General features: G+C 45.4%; 1 protein-coding gene across 1 annotated transcript in view; it reads left to right on the top strand.

The window, feature by feature from the left end:
- greb1 (growth regulating estrogen receptor binding 1) overlaps positions 1 to 13,311 on the top strand; it is a 351,042-nt gene that overhangs the window by 191,701 nt on the left and 146,030 nt on the right. The window contains exons 6-7 of the mRNA XM_078541600.1: positions 10,457 to 10,639; positions 11,364 to 11,510. Of these exons, the coding sequence (XP_078397726.1) occupies positions 10,457 to 10,639; positions 11,364 to 11,510 (330 nt within the window). The remainder of the gene's footprint in view (positions 1 to 10,456; positions 10,640 to 11,363; positions 11,511 to 13,311) is intronic.

The following is a 13,311-nucleotide window of genomic DNA, read 5'->3' as shown; positions in this document are numbered from 1 at the left end:
GTATTTGAACCAGAGGAAGATATAAGGCTTTTGAGAGGGTGTGGGATTAGATTTGGATTACGCTGGCAGAGACCTGGCACAGACATGATAGACCGAGTAGCTTCTTTCTATGTTGTAAATTTCTATAGTTTATGGTTCAATCCCAATGGCATAATGTTGAAAGCAGGAACTGGAAGATTGTTCTGCTGTGACCTTACACAGCCCTCCATTCTGAATGAGCACAGCAGTGTTTTCTAAGTCATGTTTCTCTCCGGTTGACACAGATCTTGTACAAAATGTACAAGAGCTTTGTAATGCATGTTTGTTTTATTTAATAAATGGCATCAATACTTAGCAGTTCATTTTCTAGAGTTTTGTTCAACGTGTTGCTTAGTTTTAAGTACATATGTTCAAAGTGGCCATAAATGGCAAGTTGCATCCTTGCATGTGAAGAAGGGAGTTCTTGTAGATAGTCATTATTTGATAATTACAGTGTTACTTTAAAACTTGAGGGTTCTTTTCATAGAAGTCCTACAACAGATTTTGATGCTTAAAGATGAAGAACATCAAAGAGGGACACTAAGGAGATTACTTGGTACTAGTTCCAGACTGCCTATGAGCCACAACCATATGCCATAAACTGTATCTGCAGTTCCTGGCCCACCTAACAGACACTGACCAAGGGAATTGAAGCAAAATACTTCAAATTCTGGAAATCTGAAATAATATAGACAGAAAATCCTGGAAAAGCTCAGCTGGCCTGGTAGCTTCCGTGGAGAGAAAAGCAGTTAATGTTTCCAGTCTATTTTCTGTCCCCTTTGGTGTCGGGCATCATGGCGGGCATGAGCAGTCAATATGGCTGGAAGGCCAAAAAACGGTTTCACAACGTCATCCGTTCCACCCACCAATGGCAGGCTGTGTTTCCCGCTGCCAGACTGCCAGGAATGTCATTTTAATACAATTGTATCTAATTATGATCCCTGCTCGCCGGAATCATCCCCCCCCCCCCCCCCCATGTTGGACCATCTGGGCACTTCGACGTGATTGCACGCCGATGTGATTCACAACAGGATTTAAAAGGTGTGCTGAACTTCGAGGGGAACTCTGAGGTGAGTGCACACTAATGTTGCGCAGTGCTCGTGAGGGGGCGCCTGTTCGACTTCAAGGTTGAGAGGCCACGCATTCAGGCAGGGGCACAGGCAAGTTTCTTTTTCCTGACAGTGCGATGCCAGGGTAAAAGATGCTCTGCGGTTGGGGTGAGGGGGGCAAGGGCAGCACAGCCCGATGGTAGTGCACAAGAACATGTGGGTAGAAGGGTGGTGGGCAAGGGAAGCGGTCACTCATTAAGCAAATCTTGTATAAAGTGACCATTCCTCCGCAGCTGAGACAGTTCAGGCGCACCCACATTGACATTGGCTTGGAGTCAGGTCTCTAGCTTATCTGCCCACTTCTATGAAAATGCCACCAAATATTCTGGAGCTTTTCACCCCTCGGTCACAGACTGCAACCAAATGAGCATTTTGGTGGACTGCAAAACAATTGGACGACTGGGAACGTTGTACAATCTCCTCGAGAAAGCTGACCATAGAGCAGTCACTGATTTAGGCACTTTCAGCCCCTCGATATGTCATCATCCTGGTTTTGGACCAGTCTCACCCATGGTTCAAGCTAACAGGGCAGCCTTGCAGTGCGGGTTAGGAGAATGCCTGCGCCTGAGCTAAAAGCACAACATGCAGTCCGATGGGCAAAGCTGCCGCCAATTGGTCAGGTGGAGTGGGGCGGAGCAAGGTGGGGTTTCGGGCAGCCATGCAGTGCAATATACCCTAGCCATCCAAGTGGTGGTGAGCACTCTCCAGGATGCATTCAGGGGCCTTCAGACTTAACTAAGAGAGGTTCTTAGTACACCCAAGCTAATCCATGTGTCTTTCTTTTTCCTCCTGCAGAAGGAATACATCAGGATCATGGAGCCTGGTGATCTAGCTGTATGCCTCATGGCTTATGGGGAGTGTGGACGAAGGAGAAGAGAGTGATGGAGGTGCCTGGCTGGACAGAGGGAGGAGAAGAAGGGGCAGCTGGGGCTCCTGCACACAACACTAAAGAGCCACAGTGAGCCGTCACCGGTCGGCACCTGGCTAGACCCAAGATCTATAGATGGCGCTTGTCATTCATGCAGATGACCCAGAACCAGAGTCTCCAAAGACTGAGCATGTCCAGGGTACTGGTCAGTTAAATCTGCCACCTGCTGCAGGATTTGGTGCCATGGGCACATGGAGGGCACCCACTGCCAGTGGCTGTGAAAGTGACAGCGGCGCTCAATTTCTACACCAGTGGCTCCTTTCAGGGCTCGACAGGTGACCTCTGTGGGATATCACAAGCCTCCACCCACAAATACATCCAGGAAATCATGGACACCATCTTCACGAAGGCACACAACTTTGTGCAATTCGCCCGGGATCAGGAAAGCCAGAAAGCAAGAGCGCTGGGATTTGCCCAGGTCTTAGGTTTCCCACAGGTGCAGGGCACCATCGACTGCACTCACATGGTGCTCAGATCTCCGTGGCAACAAGCGGTCAACTACGTCAACGGCAAGGGCTTCCACTTGCTGAAAGTTCAGCTGATGTGCAACCACCACAATCACATCCTACAGATCTGCACATGGTTCCCAGGGAGTAGCCCTGACTCCTGATGTCTTCCAGGGTCCACAGGAGCTGCAGGGTTGGCTCCTCAGGGACAAGGGTTACCCACAGAGGCCGTGGCTGATGACGCCCGTGCAACGACCTCAGGCTGCAGCAGAGTGAAGGTATAGAGAGACTCATGCTGCAAATTGCACTTTGGTGGAGCAAAAACCATCAGGATATTGAAAATGAGGTTCCAGTGCCTGGACCAGTCTGGTGGAGCCCTGAAATACAGTCCACAGAGGGTGCCACGCATCGTTGTCGCCTGCTACACCCTTTACAACCTGACGCTGCAATGGGGAGAGGAGCTGGCTGATGAGGCGGAGGAGCTGGAGGTCATCTCCGATGAGGAGGACGTAGAGGGGGATGAGGGTGAGGAGGTCCTCAAAGACGAGGATGAGGGCAATGAGACCATCGCATTGTCCAGGCGAGGCAGACGCGCTTGGGAGGCCCTCGTAGTTATTAGACTCATGGAGGACGATGGCGACATGCAGTGAGGAGAGACCATAGACCCTCACATTACATCTGTGAACATGGCAGGACACATACCCTCTGTGATAAGGCTCCTGTCATGGAGACACAGCGGATGCCCATAGTCCCTACGTTCCAGGAGGTTGATGACAACATGCAGTGCGGACACTCCATAGATCCTCATGTAGCTAATGTGAATGTCTGACTCCTGTCTGGCTGATGGCAGATCGCTTGCGCTCTGTGAACAGGGTCATATCGTGCAGATGCAGCGAGGAAACTTTAACTTCTCCTGATCCTATGGCATCCTTTGTGAGCTGACCCCTTCAGGACCACACTGTCACCGGACACAGATGCTGAAGAGATGGGGGGCCAAATTCACCTCAAAGCTGCTGAGAGCACACAGAGAGAATGATGGAACTCTGTACTGCCGGCCCAGGACATTCTGGCAGCAATGATAAGCCCCATCGAGGCGCAGGCATGACTGATGTGTCCAGTGACAGTGAAGGCGCACCATCAGTGTACTGGGAAGACTGCACAGAGCACAGGGAAGAGGCCCTGGACTGAGACACCTGCCTTTATCTTGTGCAGGGATCAAGGTTTCACATCTGAGTGACATGAACACCCATGCCCAGGCTGTGCAACTACATTTTCCTAACCTTCCTAATGCTGCCGCTACATCTTGGCACTCCCGACATCCACGGCGGAGGTGGAGACAGCCTACGACCGCTATGCCCTGTCTGCAATGTCCTTGATGGGCGTCATCTGAAGGACCGAGATTCGGAGAGCCCCGGCCTGCTTTTGGGGTCCTGCTGTGCGGCAGTGGGACCCTGAGGCTACTCTAGAGTTAGGTCCCAATGAGGTGTGTGTCTCTTGTGCTGGTGGAGGGTCTGGGTGAGCGCTGTGACAGGTCTTCAATGAGGGTGTTGTCAGATTTTTCTTCTGAGGTTTCTTTGGGGCTTGAGTTGAGGATCTGGGTTGTGGACCCCTTCGGCTGTTTTCCCGATGTGCCTGCGAAAGCAAGGAGAGATAATTAGTTCATGGCAGAGCACTGCGGAACAGGGGAACTAACTCACAGCATGGTTGTATGATGGATGTTGCACTGCTGGATCCACACTTGGTTGGGCACCGCTGACCTCACTGCCAGCACAGGAATGGTCCAGATCATCGCCAGCCAGCTGGATGACTATTTTCCAAGTCCATGAGGATCTTGATTTCAGACATTCCTCCACCAATCTGCAACCTCTCCCTTTTGTTGTGTACCAGCTTGTTCTGCATGAATAGAGATGGAGAGAGTGGAAGCAGGACGCCTGCCAGGCCAGATGACAAGGATGCCAGGCATGGGTGGTGAGTGGTGCCATGGACAGGATGAGGACATGATCCGCAGGACAAATGAAGGTGTGTGTGAGAGAGTGAATGGTGATGTCCCTTGAACAGGCAGGGTGTGAGATCCCTGTGATGTGTGATGGGTTTGTGAGTGTGTGGGTTGAGAGTGATGAGAAGAGTGACTTACCCTGGCAGAATAAAGAAGATCATTCATCCTCTTTCGGTACTGGATGGCTGTCCTCTTTTGCAGGACCTTGGTGCTGACTACTGCTGCCACCACCTCCAGTGCTGGATTGGTGACCTTGCTTGCTGGTCTTCGCCCAAAGCAGAAGTTAGAGGACTTCGCGGCGGGCCTCCACTGCGTCTATTGGGTCCTCGAGGGAGGTGTCGCTAAATCTGGGGGCAGCCTGTTTCCTCCCTTTGGCAGCCATCAGTTCCCAGTAGCTTCCTATCCCTTGAAGATTGCTAGCTCTGTGCATGGACGGCCTTTAAATATGGTGCCTGGTTTACTGAAGGTCTGAGGTGATGGTGGGGTGGGCGACTCAGAGGACGATCCGCCAGCTACCAGCCATGTTTCCTGGGAATGCATAATTACTGAGGCGGGAATGGAATGATAAGGCGCGAAAACAAGCCCTTGCAGCCGGTGGGTAAAATGTCCTTTTTCTCACTTGCTACCGCACTTAGTGGAAATCTGGGACAATTCAGCGCTATATGACTCCTTTTCAACCCTTGACCAAAGGAAACTGCCTCCACATATATAGCACCTCACACGTGCTCGGCAGATTCCAAATCGCCTCACAGCCGATTAATTACTTTTAAGATGTAGCTGCTTGTTTTTGTAGACAAACACAACAGCCTATTTGCATACAACATTCCACAAACAACAGTGAGATAATTGAACAGTTTAATTTGTTTCTTGTGGTGTTCATTGAGGGATAAGTATTAGACAGGAAGATCACCATCAGAAACCCCCCTGCATTTCTTAGAATTGTACCATGGGATTTTTTTTATATCCACCTGAGCAAGTAGATGGTTTACATTTCATCTAAAAGACAGCATTCCAATCTAATACTCCCTCAGCACTGACGTGCCAGCCTAGAATGTGTGCTCATGTACTGGAATGAACCTTATCCCACAACCTCCTGTCTGGGCAAGGTCGTTACAATGCTTGTGCAAATTCACTTTTGTAGCCGGGGAGAGTATTACAACAACTGTTCACCAAGGACTCATTTAGTTAAGTTCCTGAGCTGCTACTTTAATGGACTCTCCACATGTATTCAAATGGCTCAAAAACACTCACCACACCCCGCCACCTCATTCCCTACACTACCTTGACTAATATCCATATATTGCTGCCTTACTTTTCATCATTTCAGGGAAGCTGCATGAACAAAAGTGGGATCAAGTGCAGCCAATTTATTTCTCTCTTTTGTGTCATGTGTACCTGATATGCCATATTTTGGTACACTGTTTCCTCTAATGTTTGCATATTATGTGTGCCTCTTAACTGACTCCCATTGGAAGATATGTTTCTTTATTCATTTACGGGATGTGGGTGTTGCTGGCTGGGGTTGCCCATCCCTAATTGCCTTTGAAAAGGTGGTGGTGGTGGTGAGCTGCCTTCTTGAACCGCTGCAGTCCCTGTGATGTAGGTATACCCACAGTGCTGTTAGTGAGGGAGTTCCAGGATTTTGACCTAGCGACAGTGAAGGAACGGCGATATATTTCAAAGTCAGGATGGTGAGTGGCTTGGAGGAGAACTTCCAGGTGGTGGAGTTTCCATCTATCTGCTGCCCTTGTCCTTCTAGATTCTAGATGTAGTGGCCGTGGGTTTGGAAGGTGCTGCCTAAGGAGACTCGGTGAGCTTCTGCAATGCATCTTGTAGATGGTACACACTGCTGTCACTGTGTGTCGGTGGTGGAGGAAATTAATGTTTGTGGATGTGGTGCCAATCAAGCAGGCTGCTTTGTCCTGGATGGTGTCAAGCTTCTTGTGTGTTGTTGGAGATGCACTCATCCAAGCCATTGGAGAGTATTCCATCACACTCCTGACTTGTGCGTTGTAGATGGTGGACAGGCTTTGGGGAGTCAGGAGGTGAGTTACTTGCTGCAGGATTCCTAGCTTCTGACCTGCTCTTGTAGCCACAGTATTTCTGTGGCTAGTCCAGTTCAGTTTCTGGTCAATGGTAACCTGCAGGATGTTGATAGTGAGGGATTCAGTGATGGTAATGCCATTGAATGTCAAGGGGCAATGGTTAGATTCTCTCTTGTTGGAGATGGTCATTGCCTGGCATTTGTGCGGCCCAAATGTGATTTGCCACTTGTCAGCCCAAGCCTAGATATTGCCCAGGTCTTGCTGCAATTGAACATGGACTGCTTCAGTATCTGAGGAGTCATGAATGGTGCTGAACATTGTGCAATCATCAGCGAACAGCCGCATTTCTGACCTTATGATGGAAGGAAGGTCATTGATGAAGGAGCTGAAGATAGTTGGGCCTAGGACACCACCCTGAGGAACTCCTGCAATGATGTCCTGGAACTGAGATGATTGACCCCCAAAGACCACAACCATCTTCCTTTGTGCTTGGCATGACTCCAGCCAATGGAGAGTTTTCCCCCTGATTCCCATTGACTCCAGTTTTGCTAGGGCTCCTTGATGCCACACTTGGTCAAATGCTGCCTTGATGTCAAGGGCAGTCACTCTCACTTCACCTCTGAGAGTGAGCATTTGATCAGTGATTACCTGTTGGGTTTCAAAAGGAACCTTTTGAGATTGAGGTGGCCCAGTGCTTCTTTATGGTGCTTCTGTGATAACCATGTAATTGTTTCTGCCACGTTCTGGGACATCAACACTAATTCGTGGGGTGGGGAGGCAGTGCTGGAAAGGCTGGTTCTGCATCACCTTGAGGGGCAGCAGTTTCATCCATGCCCACTCTGCCCATTGTCTCTACTGTTGGGTACTTTCAGACCCTTGGTTTCCTCCCTTAGCCCACCATCAGTGGCTGTACCTCTAGCTGTTTTTCACCTCTTCACCTTCCTCTCCTTCTTTAAGACACTGCTTAAAACTTAACTCTGATTAAGATTTTTATAGCTCCTCCTTTGGCTCATGTCCTTCTTTTCATTATATCTCTGCATAGCACTTTGGGAATTTTTTCTACATTCAAGATGTGACATAAACTTCGGTAGTTGTTGGTATGATTGCATCATTTCTGGATTAGTAATCCAAATAATAAAAGAATGCCAGTCCAAATCCCATTATGGCAGCCTGAGATCTTCAATTCAGTTTATAAAACCTGGGAATAAATAAAATAACAGTAAATATGACATAAATCTCTCAAGCTTGCCATAAAAGCCAATTGGCTTATTATGCCGTTGAGGGAAGAAGATCTGGCATCTTTATTTGGTCTGGTCTACATTTGAATCTAATTCCACACCAACATGTTTAACTTAATTGCCTTCTGCGCTGGACACTCAGTTGCATCAGACTGCTACAAACACAGGCCGCAATGGCTCAAGAAGGACCCTCCCACTTTCTTCGGGGCAATGAGGGTTGAGTAATAAATGTTGGCTTTGCCAGCGATGTCTACCTCATGAAATATGAGAATGAAATAAGATGATGGAGAGGAACTTGCAGGTGATGGTGTTCACCTTATCCTTTGTGAGGTTATGGGTCCAGGAGGTGCAGCTGAAGCAAGTCTGAGCTTTTGCCTTACATCCGCTAGATAGTAAATACTGCAGTTACAGTGTGGCGGTGGAGGTGAATATTGTGTCCAGTGACCATGGTGCCAGTCAACAGGACTGCTCCCTGTCCATGATTGTGTCAAGCGTCTTGAGTGTTTTTGAGGCATAAGGTTTGTAGATAATGGAGATGAGTCAGGAGATAAGACTTTTGTTAAGAGTCTTCATCTGCTGTCCTGCTCTCATGGCTGTGGTTGACATTTATTTCAGTCAAGCTGGTCACTGGTAACCACCAAGAATGGTAATTCTGATGGTCTTGGCAAGGGTAATACCATTGAAGGTCAGGGGAGACAGCTTATCTTTTTCATTGTTGGCAATTTATGTGGTGAAAATATTACCTGCCAGTTATTAGCCCAAATCTTGAAGTTGCTGAGGCCCTGCTTGATTATCAAGGCTGCTGGACAGTTACAAAATAGTTATCAAGAGGTGAATATAAAGTGTCCTTTATCTCAAGAGTCCTTAAACACACAGGAGAGGGAGTTATGGTTCAGTTGTATAGAGCCTTGGCCAGTCCCCATTGGGAGCATGATGTTCAGTTTTGGGCATTGCATCTCAGGAAGCATATGTTAACCTCTGAGGAGGAGCTGCATATATTCACTAGAAAGGCACTTGGGCTAAGTGGGTTAAATTATGAGGACAGGTTGCATAAAGTTGGCTTATATTCCTTCGAGTGTAGGAGATTGAAGGTGATCTGATTGGAGTGTTTAGAATATTAAAATAGATTTGATAGGGTTGATGCGAAGAGACTGTTTCCTCTGGTGGGGGAATTGAGGGCATGCAGCTGGATTTTTCGGCCTTGACACCGGCGGGACCAGAACTTCCCACCCAAAGTCAACGGACTTTTGGCTGCTGTCCAAATTTTCCGGTCACACCTGTGCTGACTCCCGCCGCTGTAGGAACCGGAAAATCCTGACCATCATCTTAAAATTAAAGCTGGCCATTCAGGAGTAAAATAAGAAAGCACTTTATTCATATGAAAGGCTAAGAAATTTAGAACTCTCCTCCAAAAGGCTACCAATGCTGGGACAATTGGAACTTTCATGATTGAGGTAGATAGCAACATTCTGAACAAGCTATGTTACAAAAAGAGTTGTAAACTATAGATTCTCTTCCTAGAGCAGCCCCGCTTATGATCTTAAGGTGGAAGGAGGGCCACTAATAAAATAGCTTAAAATGGTTTGGGATAGAGCCATTAGCACGAAGGACTCTTGCACCAATGTTCTGAGACTACTTCCATCGCATGAAGGAGTGCTGCTTGGTCTTGGAGCAAGCTGACAAAAACTGAAGATGAACATATGTCACAATGTTGACTGCTACACACTTATCTAAATTGGATCTGAGGATAGAGTGCATATGTATCATTTGAGACACCATCCACATTAATTATTATTGAGCCCCACAGTCATGAGTTCAGGCATGGCTCTATTCCCTCTAGTCTGCTCGTCACTGATATAAAATGAGTACAACAGGGAAATAGGCCTGCTTTGGAGAATGTTTTAAAGCTAGTGAGGTATTTGAACATTGAAGGTTATTTTCTGACAGCAAGCTTGTCTGTGCATGGAACACCTTGCATGCTTTCTCTATATTTTTGACTTTTTCTTGAAGCCTTCCATTTGCAAGACACAGTTTCCTGTAATCTAGGAGTGACTGTTGTGTTAAATATTGCAGTCAACCAAGGTAGGAGGTTGAGAACTCTTTTAAATTTAAATGAAAATACATTTGGATGAAGACTTTTGAAGAATCATTGTCCACTGGGAGAGGACCTTAACTAGTATACATAGTGTCATCCTGCGAGTCTGTCACCATAGTGCTCATTGTGTAATTGAATTGCTCTTTCTCCCATCTGTATCAGGCCATTATGGATTATATACTTTTATTTTCCATTGTAGATTTTATCTAGATCTTGAAGGCATCAGGTCTGTGCTTCATGAGAAAATACAGTTTCTATTTATCAACAGTAATCTGGTAGCATAAATCTAAATGTACAAATATTATATTAAATGTGTAACTTGCTTTTCAAAAAGAACTGAAGGACTTGAAGAATCTATCTTAAATTTACCTGTCACTTAGAAATAGGGACCATTAAGGTAGTAGATCATCATGGTGTTCTTTCACCTCTGCTACCTGGATTTCAATGCAGCCAAGACTGAGGAGGTGAAAGTCTGACCAATTTCACACACTGTGTGAAATGAGCTTGAGTATTTTTATTTAAGAAGGTTGTACGACAAATCTTTATTTCTGTTAAGTGCATTTATCCTCAATGTTTTGTAGGTTTCTCTGGCAATTGTGTTGGCTGTGGAGAAAATGGATTTCGTTACTTCACAGAGTTTTCCAATCACATCAACCTGAAACTGATCACCCAGCCCAAGAAACAAAAGCACCTGAAGTGTTATCTGATTAAGAATGCACAGGGCAGTCTTACTAAAGGACCCTTAATCTGTTGGAAGGGCACAGGTGAGAGGATTGTGAAGTTTGTAAAACAAAAAAGAATACCCAGAACAAGATAGGTAAGTGCAGCAAGAAATCTTATCAACCAGGTTTTGTTGAAAACAAATTGGCACAAATCAGTGCTAAGGAAAGACTGATTTCAGTTGATTCTGGGGACTTGTGCTGAAAAGTTGCCATTATCAACGATGTTTAACACTTTTATGTTTCCAAAAAGTAAGGAGCAAAGTGCTGAACCCCACTCAAATCCCTCAATATTAAAATTCACATACCTATGTTCAAATTCATCCATGACTTCGCCTGTCCCTATCTTTGTGGCCTCCTCCAGCACTTTGTACAAAAATTCTGCATTCCTCCTATTCTGGCCTCTTGCACATCCTCACTTGGTTGCTCCCCTTTTGGCGACCATGCTTTCAGCCATCAAGACTAAGCTGGGAGTTCCCTCTCTAAATCCTCCACCTCTCTTTTTTAAGATGCTCCTTAAAAAACCTACCTTTTTGACCAACCTGTCTTAATTTCACCTTCTTTGGCCCATTGTCAATTTTTTGTTTGGTTATGATTTTGTAAAGCATCTTGGAATGCTTCTCTACACTACAGCCACTATCTAAATGCAAGTTGTTGCTGTTGTTGTTATACTAGTGCAATCTCCGAGAGATCTCGAGCGTAGCTTCTTTGGAAGATTGAAGAGTTCAAACTGGCTGCATTGGTGAAAATTCCGCTTTTGTTTTAACAGAGGGCAGGACACAGCAGTCATCCTCGAGTTCCACCTCTAGCATTCCCTCACAACCACCTGAGAGTCCAGCCTCATCCACTACAGTAGCATCAGCAGAGAGCATTGCTGGAACTATTCAGAATGCATTAATTGGATTTCAGCAAGCAGGTGCTTTAGTCTGTCTTTAACGTTGATCAGAGTTTTTTTCAATAGGTCTCCATATTTCTAATTTAAATCTGAAAATTTGTAAGCACCAATTAGAGGGACCAGGGGTGGTGTAATAAAACTTTGGCAGGAGCACAAAAGGGGCAGTTGTGGATCAGTTGCCCTTTATATTCCTGCCTGAGTTTGCATTCTATTGAAGTCAATGAAGAGGAAAATAGCATGAGGGTTGGTGATGGTATTGGAGGCAGTCAATTTGCTAATATTTCTTTTGTGACTCTGCCAGAATTGAATTTCACGGTATCTCTGAATTTCACGGTACCTCCACTTAATATGCTGTTTATACAATAACTAGACTTGCCTGAATAGCAAACATGAAGCAGTTAGGGGTGATTTTATGTCTCCACATTCTTGATGTGGAGTCTTCCCTGCCAAGAATTTTGGCACACGCCCATCCCTCCCTCTCTGCCCAATTTTCTATCCAAATTCCTGCAGCTGAGGCTCCACAAGTTCATTTGGCTACCCTCATATCAGTTAATGCTGTTGAGTCCAATGCTTTCTGTTTATACGATGGTTCTCACAGGTTTTGCAGTATGTAAGAATTTGTGTTTTTAGAGCTGTGATTTCTGTTTTTGTTTGGGGGGTTAATTAGGATAGAGTGCAGACAAACATGAGGATGTTTTGTGTCTATGCAGGTGGCTTTATTTGGGAGGCAAAATTGGGAAATCAGAAAAGCTAGAGAACAGCAGCCAAGAAAAGAAGACTTTGGTAGACTGGATATTACTAATTCTGCAGATCTTTGGGATTGGAAGGCAATAGTATTATTTGGGTGGATCTGTTTGTATGGATACCATGACTAATGTGGCTCACAGGGGAGCTAACTTGTCTCTGAATCAGAAGGTGGTCAGTTCAAGTCGCACTGGGACACTTTAGCACAAAACTCTACGTTAGCACAACGTACAGCACTGAGGGAGTGCTACGTTTTCGGAGTCATCTTTTGGATGAATTGTTAATGCGAGAACCCATCTGCTCTCTCAGGTGAAGATAAAAGATCCCACGACACTATTTTGAAGAAGAGGAAGGGAGTCCAGGTCAATATTTATCCCTTAATCAATATCACTTTAAAAAAAAAAAATCCTGGTCATTCACACTTTGCTGTATGTGGTAGCTTACTCTGTGGAAATTGGCTACAGTGCTTTCTACATTACAACAGTGACTGTACTTCAAAAGTACTTCATTGGCTATAAAGCACTTTGGGCTGTCTTTAGATTGGGAAATGTTCTGTATAAGAGCAAATCTTTCTTCCTTACTAAAGTTTTGATTCTATTAGATTGCAAACTTTTGGTACCATTTGTGTGTTGCATTTTTAATTAGATATCACCATGCTATATTGTAAAGAATTATGTTTAAAAAGTATTTTTTATATTGAATGGATTATTAGGAGGATCTACTTTGGAAGGTCTCCTATAGTTAAAAAAAATGGCAGAATAATGGAGAGTTTGTGTGTATCTGGACAGCATTTTGTTATTGCTTTGGAAGATTTATATGTATCTTATTGGAATTGGTGACAAAATGGAAGGTTAGTGTTCTCGTCCTGTATTCCCCAAGGGAAAGAAGAAGGGAAGCCTCCCCAATTCTGGTGGCAATCTTCCCAGGAACAAGATGATAGTATGCATGTAAAGGAGGGTCCACTACCTCAGTGCCTTCTGTGTTTGTTTGAGAATTGTTTCCTCATTTGCTTACTGAGTATTAACATTTTATTCTGCACTTCAAGTTCATTAATTTTGAAAAATGAGATCAATTTTAT

Source organism: Cetorhinus maximus, chromosome 5 (genome assembly GCF_964194155.1).
Source record: "Cetorhinus maximus chromosome 5, sCetMax3.hap1.1, whole genome shotgun sequence".
Lineage (NCBI taxonomy): Eukaryota > Metazoa > Chordata > Chondrichthyes > Lamniformes > Cetorhinidae > Cetorhinus > Cetorhinus maximus.
Note: the sequence above shows the minus strand (reverse complement) of the source record. Positions and strands in the feature narration are given on the sequence as shown.